Source organism: Podarcis pityusensis, assembly GCF_964106645.2.
Source record: "Podarcis pityusensis genome assembly, chromosome: 10".
Taxonomy (NCBI): domain Eukaryota; kingdom Metazoa; phylum Chordata; class Lepidosauria; order Squamata; family Lacertidae; genus Podarcis; species Podarcis pityusensis.
The window spans coordinates 68,031,911-68,056,218 of NC_138035.1; the positions used below are offsets into that span (position 1 = coordinate 68,031,911).

At 43.8% G+C, this 24,308-nt stretch overlaps 2 protein-coding genes across 4 annotated transcripts in view; one reads left to right on the forward strand and one right to left on the reverse strand.

Annotated features, from left to right (window-relative positions):
* LAMB1 (laminin subunit beta 1) overlaps positions 1-758 on the forward strand; it is a 58,343-nt gene extending 57,585 nt beyond the window's left edge. For all 3 annotated transcript variants that reach the window (XM_081023403.1, XM_081023401.1, XM_081023402.1), the window contains one exon: positions 1-758. In XM_081023403.1, the coding sequence (XP_080879529.1) occupies positions 1-134 (134 nt within the window). In that variant the 3' untranslated portion in view covers positions 135-758.
* On the reverse strand, positions 575-23,987 carry DLD (dihydrolipoamide dehydrogenase). The gene is given in 15 exon segments (XM_081023717.1): positions 575-1,960; positions 2,119-2,208; positions 3,607-3,744; positions 5,526-5,627; positions 5,629-5,716; positions 6,197-6,367; positions 9,490-9,680; positions 10,547-10,648; positions 12,248-12,391; positions 13,250-13,350; positions 14,914-14,983; positions 18,261-18,329; positions 19,652-19,731; positions 20,723-20,798; positions 23,827-23,987. Coding segments are annotated over 15 exon segments (1,527 nt in total). The 5' UTR covers positions 23,866-23,987; the 3' UTR covers positions 575-1,894.
* Between the last annotated feature and the right edge of the window lie 321 nt (positions 23,988-24,308).

The following is a 24,308-nucleotide window of genomic DNA, read 5'->3' on the forward strand; positions in this document are numbered from 1 at the left end:
AATTGGAAAACACATATGAGAAGAATCAAAGAATTCTGGAAGACAAAGCCAAGCAAGTGGTGCAGCTGGAAGAAACAGTCCGCAGCCTCTTGCAGGCCATCAGCCAAAAAGTCGCTGTTTACAGCACTTGCTAGTAACTGATTGGAAAATGGAACCAGAAAAAAACCTTTGGAAGGGGAACATGTAAATCCAAAGAGAGAGAAGTCTTAAACTGATATACATTCTTTTCATACCTTAAGACCTGATAATTTGACTAAATACCAGCTTTAATATCTTAAAACCAAAGACTTTCTCTTTTACTTAATAAACAGTACTTTTGTAACAAAGCATATGATTCATTTAACCAGTGTTACATTCATTATCCCGAAATGGTATTTTAACCCTTTTAAGTACTCTGATAATAAAATCGTAAGATGGGAAGTTAATTTCAATTTAAAGAGTTCTGCTTAAGAGTTTATGAATGCAGCTCCAGAACTTCCTCTGCTATGTCAACAGATGGTAGGAAAGTGAAACACTTCATAAAATAAAGCCATAGAGGACCAAACATTTGCAGAATCAGAGTGAGGGAAAAAGATGCGTGAAACAAGACAGAAACATAATTTATTTCATTGTGTTTTGACTGTCACTGTATCAGGTGCTTGCTTGCCTTAACATTCCCTGGAACAGGTGCTAATTTTTGCCTGCAAGACATGAGTTTTGATATTATGTATTTGTACTCTTTGGAAAACAGTAGAAAATAAAATACCCTTTTTACATTAGCTGGGGTGTCTGCATGAGTTAAAGGGTGTGTGTGAACCCTTAGGCCCATAAGATCCCTGAACCAGTGCCATCCAGGAAGCAAATCCTAGTATTCGAGTTTTTTTCTGATCTCCCTCTTGTTTGAACAGATTCATTCCCCCACTATTTCTAACAAAGGAAGAACACCACCATATAAATGAGCTGATAATGTACCATGAATTATTTTTATGCAACTCTAGGGATAAGAAAAGTGACCCTCCACCACAACAGAGGTCATGAAACCCAATATGTGAAGCGCAGGCATAGGGAAAGAAGCAGGGAAACTGCATCATGGATTCTATTACCTGGATTCAGCTGTGCATACAAGCAGAAAGGAAGGAGACTGCTGCTTTCGCCTCATGTCAGAACATTGTGAGAGGACAATGGCGCTAAAGCCAAAAATGTTGGCCTGCTTTGTGCAACAGCTTTGTACGAACTCTTCCACTTGCCTTCCACACAGTGTATTTTTTTTATACCAATTTTTGTTTCTCCAAAAGAACTTGATTTTCTTTCAATAAGTTTCACAAAAACACAGGTGTTTTTCCATTTTTAAAAAAATGTATCGATACAAATGGCTGTTCACAGAGCAAAACCAGCTGTACGCATTTTGTCCTACATATCAAGAAGAGCCAAGACAAAGACTAGCCTTGGTTAAAAAATAACTTTAAAAAGATTGTGACGCGTTGAAACCTATTGCTATCCCTCTCACTGAAATTACCACGACAACATTGTGCAAAGGTGACAGTGGCATATTTTAAGTATCATGATATTACAGTATCAGTTCCTCAGCAATGACAGAACAGCAACACTGGATAGTATCAACAGTTATATTTTGCCCAAGTACATGATGGACTCTTCTTAAGCACACTACAACCTTAAGCTGTCATTGCTGTAGCTTGTCTCCTGCAGAAACCTAGAATGTACAAACAAGCAAACATACTTAATGTACAGCCGTTGGGTGATTTCCCAACCCCAAATCTGTTTAAATAGCTCATGTTGAAAAGAAAAGTTCACTTAGTTAAGTCCCAGAAGTTTTCAAATGACTCAGCTTTTCACAAAGCCTCCTGTCAGTTTTCAAAGGAAAATATGCTTTGTGCGTTAACTGTATCCTTTTGCTTTAGAAATTGATCGCTTTGCCAAATGATGCTGCTAGGTTGGCTTCCCTGAAGGCTTCAGACACAGTCTGTTGAGAACAAAAGAAAGTAATTAGGAAAAGGTAATAGGGGGTCACGAAGAGTTGCACACAACTAAACAACAATGGGGGGGGGGAACCTTGCAATTATCTGGATCTTCAATTAACCCACAGAGACAAAAATGACTAGACAGCTCACACCAACTTACTGGATGTGCGTGACAAACTCTGGCAACATCTTCACACGATGCTCCATATTCCATTGCAAGAGCAGCTTCATTAATCATTTCTCCAGCACCCTGGAGGGAGAGAAATTATTATGATGCAAGTAATAAATCTATGAGAAAAAATTAAAAGCAGAGGTACAGAGAACTATAAATAGAGCTCTGTGTATTCTGTATTTTTAAAAAGATTATCAAAATTTGGTGTCAAATCTGATTTGCATTACCGTATTTTTCGCTCTATAAGACGCACCAGACCACAAGACGCACCTAGTTTTTGGAGGAGGAAAACAAGAAAAAAAATATTCTGAATCTCAGAAGCCAGAACAGCAAGAGGGATCGCTGCGCAGTGAAAGCAGCAATCCCTCTTGCTGTTCTGGCTTCTGTGATAGCTGCGCAGCCTGCGTTCGCTCCATAAGACACACACACATTTCCCCTTACCTTTTAGGAGGGAAAAAGTGAGTCTTATAGAGCAAAAAATACGGTAAATGCTTAAGGTAAGCAATGATACACCTAGCACAGGCTTAGGGCTAGCAATGAAATCTTCATTAAATTATGCAAGTACTGATTAAAAACCCCCACAAGATTTACATATTATACATGTGCATATTTCATCAGCTGCCATCTTTGAAGAGTTATTACCTTGTGAGAGAAAGCAACTGGGGAACAGCACTTCTAAGATGCCATTGGCTTATATTTGTATCATAAATCTGGATTGGGGTGCCTGTTTGCATGCTTTCAAGCATAGCTTCATAGACATAAGGACTGGAGAAATGCTATTTAAAAAAACACCACCCCCATGAAAGTTGAGACGCTCAGGATGTTTAAAGTTGTGCATAAGACCAAGTTATATGCTTTTATCACCGCACACAGAGTGCTCTGAACGCAGTGTGCATGATGGGGTTTTTTCATGTTCTGGTTTGCTTTTGTTGTTTGCTTTTAAAGAATTGCATTCTGCTGGCGAATGCCATGACTGTCAAAAACCTCAGACTGAGAAGCATGGAGTAAGAGAAAAATCACACAACACAAAACTGTGGCCAAGTCCACCTTGCCGCACTTGGTAGTGGCACATGGTACTGGCACACCATGACTGGGGATTTAGGAGCCAGCATGTGAAAAGCCTTAAATCTGCAATCCAAAAAAAAATTCAAATTCTGCAGTGGACTACGTTATGCAAGAAGGCATGTGTTTATTTAAAATGCCCATGAATCCATCACTCGTTGTGGCATTCTTAGGTTATCTTCTTGAATTATGGAAGGGAAAGGTACACAGAACACCAAGAGGCATATAAGAAGAGCAACTGAGCTGTGGTAAACAAAACAGTCTTGGGGATATAAACATTTTTCTGAAGTCTTACAAGCCACCAGCAAATGAGGCCAGAAGTATACATGGTTGCATATTATGAACTCCTGACCACCAGAACCAAATACATTCAAGATTCTGTAGCACTATGTGCAGATTCCGCATAGTACTCACTGCTCCTAAAATATGCGCTCCCAGCATCCTGTCTGTTGTTTTGTGACTTAGCATCTTCACCAAGCCGTCTGTGTCGGCGTTGGTCTTAGCTCGGCTGTTGGCAGCAAAAGGAAACTTGCCAATCTTGTATTCTACCCCCTAGAAAGCAAAAGACAGTTCTGAGAAGCTGGACATTATCTCCTGCACCTGGCAGAAAAACTAAAGTACGACTTCTCTGGCAGTTTGCTGCATCTGAGCTCCGAAAGGCCAAGTTAGGGAGGGGATGCTCACATCCTGCTCCACACAAAAGTATTTCCTACATAGAAAACTAGGTGTCCAGGAGAGGGTTTTATCCTAGCCGCCTCCGAAACACAAATGTTTTGGGTGGAGAAGCATTCAGTCCTGGAGTTGCAACCCTGCCATCAGATGTGGTGCAGCCCAATTTACATTTTCTTGAGGTCTGAAGAAGACACGACCATTATAGATCCATGTACAGAAACTGCTGCAATTGCTTAAGAATGTGGAGTGGGGAGTGGACACTTGATTTAAGGCAGTGGCGCTCTCAAAACAGCCCCTTTCCCCAAATTGTTTTCTTCCCACTGGGGCTGCCGTAGCAGAACCTTACAGAAAAGCACTTGCTACTTTGGGACAAAAGGCAGGAAAACTGAAGAGCACTCAGAAGACACGTATGACACCACGTATGGTATGTAACATTCAGAACTGCAGCAGCATTGTTTCCAACATCCATGGGGTTCTCACTTCTGCAAGTTTTTAAGAGTGGTTTGTTTCTGGGAGCAGGACTGAACAACATCTATGATTCCTAGCACCTGGCTTTGTGGACTCATGGCTGCTCTATAGCTATCTAAAACAATAACAATAACATCATGAAAGGCTCCCTCTCCTCTCCGCTATAAACAGAAACACTGATATTCAAGCACATAGTTGCTACTGCTAGATCCATTCTTCTACCCTTTGCTCCAAAAGAAATGCAAGTCCAGTTTGCACATCACATTTAGCTATGGCTAGCTTAGTGTTAACACACAAGCATTCAGGTACTCACAGTAAAAAAAAAATCACATTGCTCCACTCCGCTCCCCAGCTGTTCTGGTGCAGTGTTACTTGCCACTAAGGCACGGTTTGGTTTAGCTTTATGTCGGGACGCAGGCTGGTGGTTTGCCTCCCCTGAACAAACCATGGTTTAATGCAAAAGTTAAAAATAGATTTGAAAAGAAGACAGCACCTCAAATGATCCAAACAAAAAAGGAGAGCAGTGCTAACTGCTGCTGAACTCCAATGCCCTTTTAAAACATGTTGTAGAAAAGGGGGGGGGGGTATTGGGTTCTTCTTGTCTTTGGTTTGTTTTTTTTTTTAATGTTTTTATGTTGTGATTTTATGTGGCCAGACCTGGGGGAGGTATACAAATTTGATAGATAGATAATAATAATAATTCTTTAGTGAAGCTCAAAGCAGTTGAAAGCAAAAAATACCTTCAGGAGTCTGAAAAGTTCTTAAAATTCATGGGTTGTCTGGAGCAAGAGCCTGGGGTTTGGATGGTATTCTAAGCCAGCCTTTCTCAACCTGTGGGTCCCCAGATGTTGTTGAACTACAACTCCCATCATCCCCGAGCTCTGGCCTTGCTAGTTAGGGGTGATGGGAGTTGTAGTTCAACAACATCTGGGGAGCTCAGGGATGATGGGAGTTGTAGTCCAACAACATCTGGGGACCCACAGGTTGAGAACCACTGTTCTAAGCTAGCTATGGTTTAACTCTGGGCAGCAGGACTACTGGGTGAGGAGCAAACTGGCCGAGACATTTGCAGCAAGTACCTGCACAATCATTAAGTTCATGCTTAGCTGTGGTTTGGCTTAGTGACACATGCATACCAGGGCATAGACACACTGCTCTACTATGAGAGGACAGAAGAAAACTCCGAATAGTACCTCTTCTTTCAGCTGTTCCTCCGATTTTCCAATCCAGGCAACTTCAGGATGTGTGTAAATGACCGAGGGCACACAGTTGTAGTCAATGTGAACTGCACCTCCCAGCGATTCCTTCAACACACAAAATACCTTCATCTTCCGCTTTGTGAGCAAGCATCGGTCCAGCAACTACATCGCCAATAGCATAGATGCTGCCAAGTAAAGAAAAACAGGCAGATAGACATAAAAACGTGCAGTGTAACAGCTTTTGACCCATTGTCCTGAATATACATGGAAGAGGCTAAAAAATAAATAAAAAATACAATGAAGAGCCAAATCTATGATCTAATTTGAAACTTTTCATTTTTTAAGGTAAAATGACTTTGAGCTGCAGTCTCATTTTAACCCAAAGGTAAATGAAGGCCCAAGGCCAACGGGCTTGTTCTTGTCATCCTTTTCTAGCATATATTAATTATGATTGTAAGCAAGAGTAACACAAGTCCAAAGAGGAGATTGTAACAATCTGACACAGTATAAATATTCCTCCACTTAACCAATGCTCCCGCACTAAACTACAACCAGCTTTTATACCCATCTTGCTAATACAACTGAATCTTAAATTTAAACTCAAAATAGCAACTCAGAAAAAACAGTTCCAACAGCCCAAAAACCCATCTGATTACTTCACTTACTTTGGGACTTTGGTTTGGAATCTGTTGTTGATCGGGATTCTTCCCCTATTATCTAGTTCAATACCCACATCTTCCAGGCCAAGATTCTTAGTGAATGGGCGCCGCCCGATACAAACCAGAAGTACGTCACAAGTGATCACTTCTGCCTTGCCACCAGCAGCAGCTTCAATCCTGGGGGGAAAGGAGTAGGGCAGTCCTCATGAATAGAGAAGCAACATACTGCTAGTACACCTGTTGTCAATGAATCCTGATCACTCCTTTTTATCTAACAGTTATGGGTCGTTACACGGATAACATGTCAAGGCCCTGCAAAACCACAGCAATTTATAGTTAAACCATACTAGATTTACACATTTTTACGTTCATGTCACAGTAAGTGACTACAGCAGTTCTCCAACAAACAGCTTAAAGGAATGTTATAATCATCTCATTAACTGTCACAACTACACCATGTCTATAATGAAAAGGTGGGATTGTCTCTTAAACCCCCCTTCGAATTGTTTTGACTACGCATTGTCCAGCTCTCTTCTGAATCTTGCCAGCTGTGCCACAAACAATACAATCAAACTGCATAGGAATTTTGTGAAATGCATAGAGTCTACACATCGCGAGTGTAACAAATGCAAGTTTAAACTTTGTGGTTTTTATCCAGCCACTTTAATTCTGAAGGATAAAACATGCAACTCATGTCAGATTTTGAACATGTGAACAGGATGCCAATGCCTATTACATTAGGAAAATTTCAATTTGTGCAGTGTAAGAGGCATAAGTAACTGTCATTATCCAAGATTAGCAGCTCCAAGAGGACTTGTCTGTGTTGTGTGTTTTTTTAAGCATGAACTAATGGATTACATCACCTATGTTTACCAGTTCCATCTGGTACGCAGGCTGAGACCCTATCTGCCGGCGGACTGCCTCGCCAGAGTGGTGTCGCTTGGACTACTGCAATGCGCTCTATGTGGAGCTACCTTTGAACTACAACTCCCGTATTTTTCGCCCTATAGGACGCACTTTTTCCCCTCCAAAAATGAAGGGGAAATCTGTGTGCGTCCTATGGGGCGAATGCAGGCTTTTGCTGAAGCTTGGAGAGTGAGAGGGGTCGGTGCGCACCGACCCCTCTCACTCTCCAGGCTTCAGGAAGCTATCAGCAAACCTGGGGAGCCCGCGGGAGTTCCCACAGGGCTCCCTAGGCTGCGGATAGCAGCCTGCTGCACGGAGCACGGGGAGCACTGAAGCAGAGCGCCCCGCGCTTCGGGCAGACATCGGGCAGCCCCACAAGCTCGGGGGACAGCGGGGAGGCGCAGCGCCGTCATCCCGCTGTTCCCCGACCTGGTTTGGATTCCCCGACCTGGTTCTGGGGGGAAATAAAGGGGGGGAAATTTCCTTTATTTCCCCCCCAAAAAACTAGGTGCGTCCTATGGGCCGGTGCGTCCTATGGGACGAAAAATACGGTAATCCAGAATGCGGCAGCCAGACTGGTGACTGGGAGCAGCCGCCAAGACCACATAACATTGGTCTTGAAAAACCTACATTGGCTCCCAGTATGTTTCCGAGCACAATTCAAAGTGTTGGTGCTGACCTTTAAAGCCCTAAACGGCCTCGGTCCAGTATATCTGAAGGAGCGTCTCCACCCCCATCGTTCTACCAGGACACTGAGGTCCAGCGCCGAGGGCCTTCTGGCGATTGCTCACTGCGAGAAGCCAAGTTACAGGGAACCAGACAGAGGGCCTTCTCGGTAGTGGCACCCGCCCTGTGGAACGCCCTCCCACCAGATGTCAAAGAGAACAACAACTACCAGTGTGCCGTTTGCCTCCTAGGTGGGTCATAAGGAAAGGGTTAAAATGAGTGTGATGTGATTGGCCAGTGGAAATTGATAGGAGGAGTTAGAGTAGAGGCAGAGTTGTGTGGAAGTCAGTTGAGGGTTGGGGGTTGAAGAAGGAAGAGGGAGGAATAGTCTGTGGGTTGGTCGAGTTGTGTTGTGAGAGGAACTGTTAGATGGAGTCAGATAGATAGATAGTTGGGATAATCAGTTTGAAGTTGTTAGGAATGAATAGGACAGTTAAGGAACTAAGATTAAGAAACTGCCAAGCAAAATTAACTGTAACCATAAGCTTGATCGTGCCTATAAAAATAAACTTGATTATTTGTTAATGTTAACAACTGACTGGACTCCGTGTGTACCCGTGAGGAGAAACGGGTTGCTGGCAGCGAAGAAAGCAATTACAGTGGTGGCACAGGGTCAATAGACCGTCAAACGTCCGGGGGCCCTGTGTGATCGCCACAACCAGACTTTTAGAAGACATCGAAAAGCAGCCCTGTTTAAGGAAGCTTTTAATGTTTGATGCATTACTGTATTTTAATATTTTGTTGGAAGCTGCCCAGAGTGGCTGGGGAAGCCCAGCCAGATGGGCGGGGTATAAATAATCAATTATTATTATTATTATTACTATTACTACTATGTCAGCGGTAGCTCTGCAGATGTTGGACTTCCAACATCCATCAACCCCATCCAGCCTAGCCAATGGTCAGCAGGGATATCTGGCCATGAGGCAGTGTGAATTAGTCGCCTCAGGCAGTGGGAGCACCGCCTGCAGAGAAACACCACTGCTTCCAATGAGACTGCAGCAAAATCTCATGAGATCTCACTGGAACCTGTCACTTCACATTGCAGGTTATGGAGGCTTTGGCAGCAGCAGCACGTGGGAATGGAAACCCAATACAACACTTAAGACGGCACCACATTGGGCGACACTGAAAAAAAATCAATGAACCAGAATAACGTTATTTCAGTGGGTCTACTCCCTGAGCGTGACTCAGATACAACCAGTATATTTGATTCTATAATATACACTTTCCATGCCAAAAGCTACAATTCTGTAAACATGTTTCCAGAGATGAATCAGTCTCATATACGGTAATACCTCCGTGAACGTCCGCCTTGTCTAGCATCCATTCCGGCAAATGTCCGCAGCAAACCCGGAAGTACTGGAAAGGGTTACTTCCGGGTTTTCCGCTCGCGCATGCGCAGAAGTGCTAAATTGCGCTTTGCGCATAAGCACAAACCGGTCTGCGCACGTTCACAGATGTGGCGCTTTGCCATGCGTCCTTTTCGGCTAGTGGCTGGGGCTCCGGAACGGATCCCGGCCGCAAAATGAGGTACAACTGTATATAGATGCCAGTAATTCCACCACTCCCTTGATCCCAAGTCTAATCTGGGGCTAATTTAGGTTTTATAAAGAGAAGACAACCAGTTTCTTTAAGTTACATATTTACATAGTTGCGTACATACTTACGAAACATCAATCTTTCCATCGGGTCTCTTGGTAGCACCGGTAACTTTAGTATTCAGTTTAAATTTAAAGCCTTGCTTCTGGAGAATACGCTGGAAGTTCTTTGATATCTCCATATCAATACCCAATCCACCTACGTGGCCCAAGAACTCCACAGCTGTCACATCTGCACCGAGACGCTGCCAGACTGAACCCTGCGATGTAAACAAGCCCATTTTTACTTTAATTTTTTTTTTTTAAAAAAGGGAGGGAGTGATTTTATAGCTCCTGTGTATTGCTTTTGCTACAAATTCATTTGACTAATGGCAACCATGGAAGATTAAACTCCACCAGAAATCTTTAAACAGCCCGGGAATGTTTTGTAACCTTTTGCACAACGCCGGTTACACTTTCATGACAATTTCACTGACCGATAAATTTCCTTAACTAGGAACACAATAAACCAGGAATGGGGAACCTGTGGTCCTCCAGAGGTTATTGGATTCTAACTCCCATCACCTGAGTCCATTGGCCATAATAGCTGGGGCTGATGGGAGTTGGGAGTTCAACATCTTCTGGAGGGAAACTTCCAACTGGCTGGGAGCCACAGCTCCCAAACTGGAGGATTCCCAATAGGTCTTGGAATAACAGCAGAATTTTTTATTGTAATTCAAAGGCTTCCAGTCCTGCAGAAGCCCTGCTATATATCAGTCCTGTGCAAATATTCACTAAGCCCCATGTGTTCGATCGTGCAAGCATGCAAGGCTGCAAACCAGAACGGCCTAGAAATAAAGCCGGGGTGGTGTGGCACCTCCACATGCCAGTGAACAGAGAGCTGCTGCTATTTGCACAATTGCTGCCCTATGGAAAACTATTTCTGCGATTGCAAGAATCATAACAGCCGTATAAGCAGCCCCTATAGAAGGGCACTGGTTTATTCAACCCACGTTTCCTTAGTACCTTGACTGGTTTGGGTGACTCCCGACAGCCCAATAGACCCCTACAGGCAACTGCATGAGGCCCAGAAATATTTTTTCGCATGTCAACTAGGAATGTTAAAAGGAGGTAGAACGCTTCTTACCAGTTCCACACCAATGACTCCTGCACCGATGACCACCATTTTTTCAGGGACTTGCTTCAAAGAAAGAGCCCCCGTGGATGATACAACCGTATCCTCATCAATCTAAACAAAAGAAAAATAATTTCCCCCAAATATGAGACTTTTGCATAAAAGCATACACTGTGTATAAAATGCCAACATTTTTTTCAAGGTTGTATGTAAGACAACAGCCATACCACTATTAACACACCCAATTTCCTCTGATCCTAGAAGTGAATATTTAACAGCTACCACACCATGGGGTGTTTAGCCTATTTGTAATTGCAAACGGGATTTGTTGCACAATATATATTTGAGCTAGTTTGCATGTTGCAAACACCTCTGGCCATAAGCAAGAAAAGTTTGACCTGGCCTAATTATGGTTTCTCTGAACTTAACCATGGTTTAATTCAGGGCAGCAAACCACCATTTGAAACCATGTTTTGCTGCTGGCTTACAAATCTTAGCTTCCTATCAAGTGTGGTTTGCTATTACATTTGAACTCGGAAGCCTGGCTTAACCCTTGTTGTTTTGGTGCACTATTCTTGCCATTCAACTAGTTACATCAGCACAGGACAGAAGCAGCTAGAAAATGAAACCAACTCTCGATGGCACTTTTCCAGAAATGATCCTCCTCATTCTGGATTGTATACAACGTTAGTCACACAGAGGAGACCCCCTGAATGGAATGGGCAGAACTAACTTGGGCCTTTTAATTTCAATGGACTTAAGTGGATACAACTCTTTGCCTAGCAACAGGCTCCCTTCATCACACAAGCCTTCCTGTCTACCTTTGCTGTAGCTGTGCAAGGTGAAGGGACCTCAGCCTAATTTGCCAGCACATGCAACTCAAGTCCTAGCAAACTAGCATGATTCTTACACCTATGGAAGGTAACATAAATAACACTGGAAACAGAAGCAACAAAGACTACTAATGTTCCTATTTGACAGCCCTGTCGCTGGAAAATTATAACTTGTTACTGCAACATATTAAAAGACCAAACAACAGCACCTGAGAGCTATCTGTTGCAGGGGTAGAAAAGGGTTAAGAATTTCTGATCCCAAGATGAAGGTGATGGACTATATGGAATTGGCGGAAATGACTGGCAGAATCCGAGACCAGGGAGAAGAGTCGGTGGAAGAAGATTGGAAGAAATTTAAAGACTACTTACAGAAATATTGTAAAATTAATGAATGATAGAATGATGTTGGATAGTAACTAAGTGGTTTCTAGCTGTAATGCTTTAAGAATATGGAAAAAAGGGTTATAAATGGGTTAAAATCTAATGGTAAGGATTTGCTGAACCAATAAATTGAAGTGGAATACAAAAAAGGGAGGTACGAGGAGGTCCGGGAAACAAGCTAAAGGAAAATAAGTAACTGGAAATATGTGTTTTTAATTGTTTTTATTTTGTATTTTGTATTTTTCTCTTTTCTTTTTCATTTTTACTGTAATATTTCAAAAAACCTAATAAATATCTTATTAAAAAAAAAAGAATTTCTGATCCCAATACAATGTTAGGCATGTATCTGATTGAGGGCAGGGAGAGGGAGGAAGATTTCTTGACTCAGGGCATGCCAAGCACAGCTGAAAATTTGGGTTTGCTGGCCCGTTTTTGCAGTCAATCAATGGCAAGTAAGCAGTGAGCACACCAGTAAAAAAGTTTAAAAATCAAGTCATACCGTAATTCCCGGGAAAGGTGTTACTTCTGAGCCAGTGGCTATGAGGATGTTCTTTGTATTAATGACCTGAGTGCTGCCGTCATCTTTCGTTGCGGTGACCTGGTTTTTGCCAGTTATTTTCCCAAACCCAGAAACATGTGTCACCTTCAAAAAAGAAAGCTCTTGTTAAACAAAATTAACTAAGAAACATTTCATGTTGCAGTAATGCTACTCTTTACCCTGTTTAAAAGGAGGCACTGAAATCTGATACACAGAGGCTGATGGAGTAAAAAGCTTTTTGTATTTTTTGTGACACAGGGCACACATGAGATGTTTCAGTTTTTTATTGTGGCACACACTAGTGTTTTTAATCTAAGCAAACAACTCTTTAAGTTTCCGTGCATTGAATGAGTACAACTTTATCCTATCAGCATGCGGGTCCCAGTGATTCCCAAGAACACCCAAGAGGACGCCAGCCAGCCACCTGTTTTTAAAAGTGTGAAGAAAGTATATAAATCAGTATCTTCACTTTGAAAAGAAGCTTGGCCTACATATGAAGCAGATTAGATGGCTGGCAAGCCTTTAAAGAACGGGGGAAACTGTAAACAGCACACATATTGATGGGGCTTCCACCTTCAGCAGTTGCTAGTGGATATGCAGCCCATGATATCCTAACCAAGTCAAGAAAACTTCATCCTGTGGTTCTTCGGGGATGTATTTGACCATGTTCAGACTATATATCTGAGCAAAAGGAGTTAATTATTGCTCTGTCTTCTCTCGCCAAGAACTATCAGTTTAGATTTGAAGATGGGATTAAAACCACTAATCTCTGGGCAATAGCCAATGTGAATCACCCTCAGGCAACATCCATCAATTTCAATGGGTCCACTCCCTGTAAATTGGGCTGCCGTCCTGGCAACCAAAAAGCGGCAACTTACACCAGCATCAACTTCTAAAGCGACTAAGAAATGGCCAGGAATAGCGCAAGCAGTAAACTGCTTTTGGTTCAGAGTCCAGACGTACCTTGTTCTGTTTAAACAAGTGAGCAATTCCCCCTGTTAAGGCCTTGACTGCACCACTTTTCTGCTCCATCATCTTCTCTAAATTCAATTTGAGTCCTGTAACTATATAAATATGTGCAAACGTAACAAAGTCTTTATTTTTGCAGACCTAAGCACATGGCAAAGTTCTTACAGTTCTATTAGATGCACTATTATTCCAAGCTTTTAGTGGAAGATGTATCCTTTATGCTGCTGGTGATATCTTAATTGCTTTTTTACTAACAGATAGGTAGCCGTGTTGGTCTGCCATAGTCAAAATAAAAAAAATCCTTCCAGTAGCACCTTTAAGACCAACTAAGTTAGTTCTTGGTATGAGCTTTCGTGTGCAAGCACACTTCTTCAGATACACTGAAACAGAAGTTGCCAGATCCTTCTATATAGTGAGAAGGTGGGGAGGGGTATTACTCAGAAGGGTGGTGGGATTCCCACCACCCTTCTGAGTAATACCCCTCCCCACCTTCTCACTATATAGAAGGATCTGGCAACTTCTGTTTCAGTGTATCTGAAGAAGTGTGCTTGCACACGAAAGCTCATACCAAGAACGAACTTAGTTGGTCTTAAAGGTGCTACTGGAAGGATTTTTTTTTATTTTGCTTTTTTACTGATAGACTATTCTGTAACATTTTGGACTTAGTAATTTTAATTTGTTTTACTTTTCATTTGTTAACTACCTTGAAAGCACTATTAAAAGGGGGGAATACAAATGTCTTGAATAATAAAACAATTTTCAGTTTATTTATCATTTCAATTTATCCATTTAAAAGGTGTCTCTGATTTTTCTTAAATAAAGCCCTCCTCCCCTTTCCTTCACATAGGAGAGCATGCCTCTTCTAAGAAGATGCCTGTTGCAAGAAACGTTTAAAATGTTAGGGTTATTTCTGTGAATTCAGAAGACAGGTTAATACATACAGCATGGCATGGTGACTAAAAGAAAGAGAAGCAGACCTATAAAATTGGCTTAAATATATATTTTCTAATGATTTAAGTTTGCTTAGATCAGAATCAAGACCATAGCCATGGAATGACCTGACTCTTTCAGGCTGCTTCCCTGAATTTTTAGCTTTCATTTAGAACAAAACTGAAAGGCAAGGCTTCAAAAGCCAAAGAACATTCTGCTTTTTCATGCAGAGGGTGGAAGAACATTGCTTATTCTCCCACCTGCTCTAAATCAAGCAGTGATTTATCAAATCCCACCCACAGGAGCAGCTTGGGGAACGGAACACAGGGCTGCACCAGGAAGCATGTGAAAGCCCTGCTGTGCGCAAGGAATGTTAAGCACAATTCTTTCTATCAAAATTTAAGTCTTTTGCCCTTTCCTCTACAGACAAGAGCAACTCGCGGACAATATTCTACCCAGTAGCTTAGACCAAAGTAATGTACAGGTTTCCAGCTAAGTATTGGCCTGGCAAGTTTCTGGGGATATATAATTTTAATTTAATTAACATTATTTAATGCACTGCATCCTGTTAAATATGCAGAGTAGACTCCCTATACTTAGGGCTTTACACTATCTTAAGAGGATGCAGCAGTCTAACCCAATATCCAATCCCGTAAATTATCTCACTATGCACTAGCACAGCAGAACCAGGATATTTGGAATGTCAACAGATGGTATTTTATACTTACCCTCGATTCCTCTACTAGCAAAATCTTTTCCATGGGCCAAATGATACAGGTGTGAATTGTTCAGCAATGCCTGTAACATAAAACAAAATTAAACTAAGCATGTAATTTCCACAGGGGATATTGTACTAAAAGATTACTGAAGTTCAGGAGTGGCTAACCTGCAGCCTTCCAGATATCGTTGGACTGACTGGGGCTGATGGGAGTTGGAGTCCAACAACATTTGGATGAGCATGGGTTAAGTCACCCTTGCTATAGTATGACATCACTACTATTTATCCTAAGATCAGAAGGAAGTAATTTCACATTGCTTTTCAGGAAAACACCACCATGTTCAGCACTTGATGCCTGCAGTATCAAGTGAATGAATGAATGGAAGTCTGAATGGACTACATAAGTTTCCACAAAGAACTTCCTAATCAATTCACATTATCTCAAATGCAATGTTATTCAAGGGAGTCAGTTCACACAATCAGCTGCTTGTCATGAAGTAATCAAGCGACATAGGTGCATGTGTGAACCAATGCTCCAATGATACATCTTTGTAACTTTCGTGGGTCGGCAAACTAAGGTCTGCGGGCCGGATCAGGGAATCCAGGCAGCCGGCATAGCGCGCACACGATGGTTTTTGCAACTCAGCCAGCCTTGGGGGTCAAAATGAGGCGGACAGCTGCTCGAGACAAGCCCCTTTTCCGTTCGTCACGCCCGCACAGCAATCTTTTCTTCCGGGGTGGGGGATGGGGAAGAGGGAAAAGGAGCCGCAGTTTGGATTTCCACCATGGAGCTGCCAGTGACTGACTTCAGGAAGGGCAGTTATGGCGGCAGGGGCTCAGTGGTGCCTCGGGAGCGGCGCTCGCCAGTGTCTGTGGCGGCGGTGCTTCCTGCCGGAGGAAGCGGGGAGAGCCTCAGTGGCTGAACTCCGAAGCAGTTCTGTGCCCTGCTGGGGAGGCCACTCATTAGCTACATGGAAAAGTAAACAGCCACTGCCTCGTCTTCCCTCACGTGGGGAAAAGAACACTTTTGCTTGAGCGGCGCTGGCCTGACTTAGCGTAGCCAACGGCTTTTCCCTTGACCCACGCATGCGCACACGCTCTCCAGAGCTGACAGGAATGGTGCGCTTACCTCAGCCCCCAGCCCCCACTATGAGAGAAATAATAACTGTCAACACGTAAAGGAAGCAGTGTGGGTGTATGAGGGAACACCCCCTCCCCACCAAAAAATACACACATTTGGGCGATGTTTGGGTTGGTCCCAACAAGGGTTTTTGCCAAAAATGCAGGTCATAATCATAGCAACATATAGTGCAGCCCCCCACAAGGTCTGAGGGACAGTGGACCGGCCCCCTGCTGAAAAAGTTTGCTGACCCCTGAGCTGGACACTTAAAAGCAAGTCACTTTCACAAAATCATCAGGAATTAATCAACAACACAAAGGAGCAATATCAACTCAGCAGCAGCATAAGGTTAGTGTTTGGCATTAATTCTACCCAATTAGTTGGGAAGTCACAAAGATGCTCAAAGAAAATGATACTTCAAATTCCAGAATAAAAAGACAACTACTTTCTTTGTATCATATTTGCTCCTGTGGACATTCTATGTCTAATTCCAGAAGTAAAGCTGTGCACTTTTTTTTTTTTTTTTTTTGCTGGCCGTGGATCACCTAATAAATTTGTTTGGTTCTATAAATAAACGCACATACATAACTGAGATTTTAATAAGTGTAGTCTTACCCCTACAGGTAAATTTAAAGTGGGGGGGGGGGAATATTAGACAGCACCAGTGCCATATTATGAAAATTGAAGCCTTAGTAGAAAGCCTCATTAGCCTGCTCTTTAATCTGACCATGATCAAAACAGCCAAACCTCCACTGTCAGAAAAATAATAATCAAGTGTAGGGTCAAATACTGTTCCACAACCTATCAGGCATACTGCATGAATGGAACTCACAGACCACCAGTGATCTGCAGACTACAGTTTAAGAACATCTGGTCTAGAGTATACCTGGCTAGATGCATCATGGACAGCAGCCAAACCCAGCCTCCAAGGCATAGATTAAATAAAATAGTATTTATTTATCTTATATATTTGTATTTTGTATTTTTCAGTAGAGTTAGCTGCTGCTTGTTAGGCCCCATGATTAAATCTTGATGGCCAGGTTGACTTAAATAACAAATGTGCTGGCAAAGAACTGACTACCAGATCCTGGCAACAACCAGCCATTTAAGGTGAAACCGCTTTTCCTTTCTTCTGCTGAGGAGGATATAATCCCATTAAAAACTGAATACTAATATCTGTTACATTTCCACCCTGCCCTTCCTCCAAGGGCTTCAGGTACCTGATTCTCCCACATCCATTTAATCCTCACAGCTACAATTCACGTAAGGTCACTCTTGAGTTTCCATGCTCAGCCTCTCTGTCCTAATTATGGTCTGACACACTAGCCAACACACCAAAGGGACTGCAAAACGACAATTCATGACTTCTCATACTGCGGGACCGTATTGGCTGTGAGTCCTGGAAGACCTGCTCCCTGCCTTTTCCCACTTGGCCTGACTGACTCCAACAACAAAAGCTGAGGCTGCTGAACAGACTCTTGGGTAGGGCTACTGTTTAGGAGTTCTTGTTGCTGTTATTGATATTGAATTTTTTTGTATCTTTATTTTTAGATCTTCTATTAATTATGTGGAATTTTTTTCAGTTCAGCTGTGCACAAGGCCATTTTTGGCATATGCAGCGCTGAGGTGCAAAAAACTGCCCAGCGCCCCCATTTTTGAGGGGAGGGGGAGACCAAAGTTGTTGAGCTTTTTTTAGGGGGGCAGCTCAGAGTTTTTGAGCTTTTGAGGGGCACACAACTCTCTCCCATGCCACTGTGCTGCGCCAATCCAGGCACGCAGGAGGGCGGAGCCGACTGGCTACCTCAGTGCCCGCAGCAGAAAAGCCTGTGACGTTCCAATGGGCTGTGCTCCGCTTGGTGGTGGCTGTCGGCTGGCCTGGCTCTTCAATCCCGGACTCCAAATCTCAGCCCTGGACTCTCGCCCTGTCGCCCCTGAGAGCCTGGTGCCTGAGTGCCCTGCACCCCAGGGTTTATGGGTAAGCCAGCCCTGGCTGTGTACTTTTTGAAGAGCTTTATTTATTTATGACTACTTCTGTTATGCTTGTGATTATATAAATCTTTTCTTGGCTTTAACTATGGAAAGGCAGCATGCAAATAAAATGATGATGACAACGATTTGATTAAGTATTTTCCCACCATGAAGCTGATGAGCCCCAGTAGAACTTCTGTGCAAAAATGAATGTAGATGTTCCTCCAATCTAGATACAGCACAAGGTGAGAACTAAAAACTGTACCTACCTTAGAAGGTATGCATCCCACATTCAGACAGGTCCCTCCTAGTGTTGCATTCTTCTCCACACAGACAGTCTAAGAATTAAAAGGAAAAGGAATTTTCATAAAACAGTCTCCCCTCCATAGATCAAATAGGCCACAATGGGTTCCTACGCTTTTATTTTCAAACAATTCATTCTTTTTTCTTTCTTTTTTTAGAATACTCCTATAAGCATTTTTTCTAATAGCAAAACATTCATTTTGTTAGACAGCTCCCATTGTTCCTAACCAATGGCTATTCTGACCAGGGCTGATCAGAGTTGGATTGCAACAACATCTAGCGACTCATAAGTTCTCCATCACTGCTAGAGAGAAACAGAGCATCACAGATCTCCTTCTGAAGAAATGTCTGATATAACCTTATCTGATTCAAAGACACCATTATTGTCTACTACACTGGTACCTCGGGTTAAGTACTTAATTCGTTCTGGAGGTCCGTTCTTAACCTGAAACGGTTCTTAACCTGAAGCACCACGTTAGCTAATGGGGCCTCCTGCTGCTGCTACGCCGCCGGAGCATGATTTCTGTTCTCATCCTGAAGCAAAGTTCTTAACCCAAGGGACTTCTGGGTTAGCGGAGTCTGTAACCTGAAGCGTATGTAACCCAAGGTACCACTGTACATAATAAAAGCCACATCTCTATATGAAAGAGACACACTGCTGAAGAGTTTATTCTTAAAGCTTTTATTTCAAAATCAGCCTGCTATAATGTGTATTCTCTATTTATTAGATGTATCTGGCATATTTAGCCTCCTTCTATCTGTGCCAAGTGAAGCCTGCACATTACCTTTCCAATGTGATGCAGCTTTTGTTCAACAAACAACTCTTTCCCCCAAGTTTGTATAGCAGGTTCTTTAGACTGCAGGCAATTCAGAAGATCACAAGGGATCCTGCTGGATCAGGCAAATGTCCCATCTAGTTGAGCTTTCTCACAGTGGCCAACCAGATGATGATAGGAAACCTGTAAGACCCAAAAGTGCTCTCTCCCTTCCAGTTTCCAGTAACTGGTATTCAAAAGCATACTGCTTCTAACAGGTAGTCTTGCCCTCAATGAAATTGCCTAATCCAGGCATAAGCAAACTCAGACCTCCAGATGTTTTGGGACTACAACTCCCATCATCCCTAGCTAACAGGACCAGTGGTCAGGGATGATGGGAGCTGTAGTCTCAAAACATCTGGAGGACCAAGTTTGCCTATGCCTGGAATCCTCTTTTAAAGCCATTCAATTTGCTTCTTCAAGATACAGACGGCCAAGCTACAAATGGTTGTCTTCCTTTTGACTTAATTGCAAGAACCACAACTGCAAGATTATCTGCGCCACGGCTACATTATGTGATTCTTCTCATCCTGTTTCCTTACCTTAAAGCCAAGTTGAGCAGCTTTGATTGCTGCAACATACCCTCCAGGGCCAGATCCAATGACAGTAACATCGGCATCAACTGACAGAAAAAGATGTCAGATGTTTATAAGATGTGGAAGATGTAAGAAAATATTTTACATTAAAAAAATTTCCAGTCAAATATTTCAGACAGAAAAAGAGATCACACAGGGTTGTGTGATCCATTGAAGCAGATCCACTGAAATCAACGAACATGACTAAGTCCCTTTTTTTCAGTGGGTCTGCCCAGAGTATCTTTCTTGGATACAATCCCTCTACCTATTCTTTAAAATGGGAGAAAGAAAGCAATGCAATTCTTTCCATTTAAAAAGAAGAAAGTTTCTGAACATGTACCAGTGCTGCATTAATTTTGATTGGAACGCAATCAAAGTCCATTTGCATGTGTTCCAATGCAATTAATTGCACATACTTAAGAGATGTATGAGGACATTTACATGATTACATATTTATTAAAATTATTTATATACTGGCTTAAAACCAGAAGTTACCAAGACAGTGTACAACATAATAATGCAAGATAGTCCACTAAAAGGTATTTCAGTAAAAAAAAGCCTACAGGCACAATAACAACTGATACAACAATCCAAGTAAGCAATCTGACCGATCAGTCTTCCATGGCTACAGAATTGTTATTTATCATCATCTTTTTTATTATAGCTAAAATCACAAAAATACATCGGTAAGCTTGAAGTATTGTAACACAATGTTTGTGGTATCTCAGCTGTATTTTCCTTTTAAATACATGGAAAAGGGGCCTGATCCTTTCCAGTCACTACTTCCATGTATCTTGAAGGAAAACGATTTTTTTTTTTTTTGCTCTTCTGGAATCTGCATTGCTACCACAAAAAATGTGGAGAAGCAATCTTCATGTGTTGGTCAGGCAACGATGCAACTTTTCACAATGTAGTAACATCTTAATAATCCTGAGGAACATCACATAGGCAGAAATGGCGAAACAATGACCCAAAATATTTAAATGTACAGTTTGATGTGGCTATTGAATGTATTGTTTAAAGTTACATAATATTTACCTTGGTCAGCATAGGTTCTTAAAGGCACTACAGAAATGCCTTGTAAGCCAGGCTGGATCCGGTTAAAATGGCTTCTCTGATTTGAAAAACAAGAAGAAATAAATTTATGTTCTCCATTAAGGATAGTTTATGTATTAAAGAAACAAATTGTTACAGGATTAACTAAACTCATTAAAATTCAAAATTCATTTTAAAACCTTCACTTGTACTCCCACTTTAGTTCCTAAGGAATCATACTTTCTATGGGTCATTTCCTTCTTCAAATCCTCAATATCTGTATTTATCATTTGAAACAACTAGGGTGGGGTGGAAATTATCACAGTGTATTGGTAAAAACCCTGCCTCACTTGTGTGATTTCTGCACACTAAGGAACACTTTTGTTTACTATGCATCATTAGCTGCTGGAGTTAGAAAAATAAATGTTGGGAAAGTTCCACTGAAATCTATTTTAATGAGCACTGCCTTTCACTGCTGGTAGGAAGTGGCAAAGTCTATGTACAGATAAATCCACAAGTCAACACTTCCTCACTTCTTTTTGACCTCTGACTTATTAGAAAATACAAAGACTGACAACTTTTGAACACCAAAGGTCTCTGTGGAGCATGCAAAAGGCCTCGCAGACCGCCTGGCATCTCTTATCATACTCTCTAGTGCAGAACAGCTAACAAAATATGGCCTTTATTTCAGAATACGACAGAAGAAGAGCCTCTTCTTTTTGAATTCTCCTCCTGGAAAAGTCAAAGGAATAAGCCTCTCTACCAGGCTCAGACGCAGATTCCATAAAAAGAAACAAATAATGCAAAGTAGAATTAAGTAGATCAAAGGATTGCCAAGTCAAAGGAGGCTTCTTGTTTGTTTTTTTAAGAGATGGTAAGAATAAATTTGCAGGAAGCTGCTGCAATCCCCCTCTTACCAGCCCATGTTTCTTGCTTAGGTTTGCTACAACCACATACAAAGATGCCAAGCCCATTCACCACCCACTAGCACAGGCAGCATGGCTTAGTGGTCAAAACAGTAGCAGAGTCCTCCTTGCCTCTCTCAAACTACCCTGACACCTTCTCCTCAGCTAAGGGGGAACTTAAAACCCACCCCAGCAGAGAGAGAAGCAGCAGCATATACCGTATTTTTCACTCCATAAGACACACTTTTTTCCTCTTAAAAACTAAGGGGAAAATGTCTGTGCGTCTTATGGAGCGAATGTGGGGTCCCTGGAGCTAAATTGCCAGAGTGCGGCACGCTCCTGAGCCGCTCCATGGGGCTGGCGGGGGAAACCCGGGCTTCCCCAGTCAGCCAGCCCTGACAGCGCTCCCTCTAGCTGTTCTAGCTTCTGCCTTAGTGGCGTGAAGCCTCCGCAGGGCAGCGGGGAGCCTTCATCCCGCTGCCCTGCGGAGGCTTCTTGCGGCTATCCCTGGCTTTTGTGGGAGGTGGGGGAAGGGACAGAGCACGTGGCTCTGTCCCTTCTCCCACCTCCCGCAAAAGTCCCCAAGAGCCGTGCTCCCTTTAAAGTGTGTGCGGCTCTTGCAGGAGGTGGGGGGAAAGCCAGGAGGGCAAGAGGGATCGGTGCGCACCGATCCCGCTTGCTCTCCTGGCTTCAGGGATAGCCCCGCAAAGCCTCCTGAGCGAAGAGGGAGGAGCGTTCCCTCTTAGCTCAGGATGCTTTGCCTTGCTTTCTTATTTCTTGTTTTCCTCCCCTAAAAACTAAGAGCATCTTATGGTCCGGTGCGTCTAATAGAGCGAAAAATACGGTATACTGCAGCCTACACTAGATGCAAGGTGCAATACACCTGCTGGGATAGCTCAGTCAGTACAGCATGAGACTCTTAAACCTTAGGGTCATAGGTTTGAGCCCCCCATTCGGCAAAATATTCCTTCATTGCAGTGGGTCGGACTAGATGGCACTCATGGTCCAATTCCAACACTGCAATTCTATGAAATGGCCACCACAGCACTAACAGCTGTTGGGCTTTTGAAGTTTTGTGGCCTTCTCTCCTCTGCCCTGCCCCAACGCTCCATGTGCATAACAAGCTGGAAAGGGCAGCTTCGTCTTCTTGTTGAAATCCATCTGTCTCGGGAGGCAATTGAGTTGTGCATCTTTGGGGGTGAAATCAAACCAGTGGGACAGTTGCAGAGTTTTGTTGCTGCTCCGGAGCAGATGACAGCGTACAGTTGTTGTTGTTGTGCTGCTGCAGCAGCAATAAAAACTTCATAGCGGCGAATAAAACTTCTTATTCCTGCCCCAATAAAACAGCAAAGCTAAGCAGGGTCCAGTATGGTTTCAAACTGGATTTTTTTTGGGGGGGGGCTGCAAGTTGAGATTCTTACATTGCAGAGAATTGGATTTAGATGACTCTCCGGATCTCTTGCAACTCTACGATTCCATGATAAAGGAACACACAAAAATTATCTTACACCAAACAGTGTTTGGTCTGGGATGGCTAAATTGGTAGAGCAAGTGATGCTCCAGCTCAGGGCAGTGGGTTCGAGCCCCACGTTGGGCAAAAGATTCCTGTAGTGCAGAGGGTTGGACTAGATGCTATGCCCTTTTAAAATATGGCTCTTTGGGGGGGTGTTACTGGGTTGTTGGTTTTTATTTTGATTATATCTGTTGTGGCTTTATATGTTGACCTTGTTCTGTGAACCGCCCTGAGACCTTCGGGTAGAGGGCGGTATATAAATTAACTGAATAATAAAAAAAAAAAAATAGATGACCCCCGTGGTCCCTTTCCAACTCTGCAATTCAGACCATACGGGCTGATCACCGCCTAAAGCACAGCTCTTTCTTCGGCCTCAGGGCGCCCCACGTCGCCGCACTACGACCATCGGCCTCGGGGGCGGCGGGGAGGCTGTAGCCCCGACGGGACTCCCAAGGGGGGAGCACAGCGGCCGATTCCCCCTCACAGCCGCGACCTGGAGGGGCTTCCCGCCCGCGAAGCAGGTGCTCCGCCTCGGAGCTTCCCCTGTTGAACAGCTGCCTGCCAGAGGCGCCAAGACCCGACCGGGCCCAAGGTCGGAGCGCGGCCTCGCCGGGGCGTCGCCTGAGCTCCCGAGGCAGCGGTGAGGCCCGCCCCTCCTCCCCGCCCGCCCCCCTCCGGGCCGCCGCTACCTGGGCGAGAGCGCAGTAGACGCGGCTCCAGCTCTGCATGTCGGCCTCGTTCGGGCAGCGTCGCCGCCGCCTCAGCGCCAAGCACCTTCAAGGTTCGCCCTTCTCCGCCCGGCGCGGTCTCCGAGGCGGCTGAGGCGACGAGTCGCGCAGGCGCGCGGCGGGGAAGCGAAGCAGGCCTCCGCGCGAATGCCAGGTCCCGGGAAAGGGCACGCCGAGCGTGCCCACCCCACCCCCCTAGCGGAGGAGGTCTCCCGAGTGCAGCAGAAGTCCGCGCAGGCGCAGGAGGGGAACGTGAAGCCTCGCGCAGACGGCAGGTCCCGGAAAAGGGCACGCAGCGTACCCGCCCACCCACCCCCTAGCGGAGGAAGTCTCTTAGCGCAGCCCCGGCGCCAGCAACAGATGCTCGCGCAGGCGCGCGGCGGGAAAGCGAAGCCGCCGGCCTCTTGGCGAACGCCAGGTCCCGGAAAAGGGCACGCAGCGTG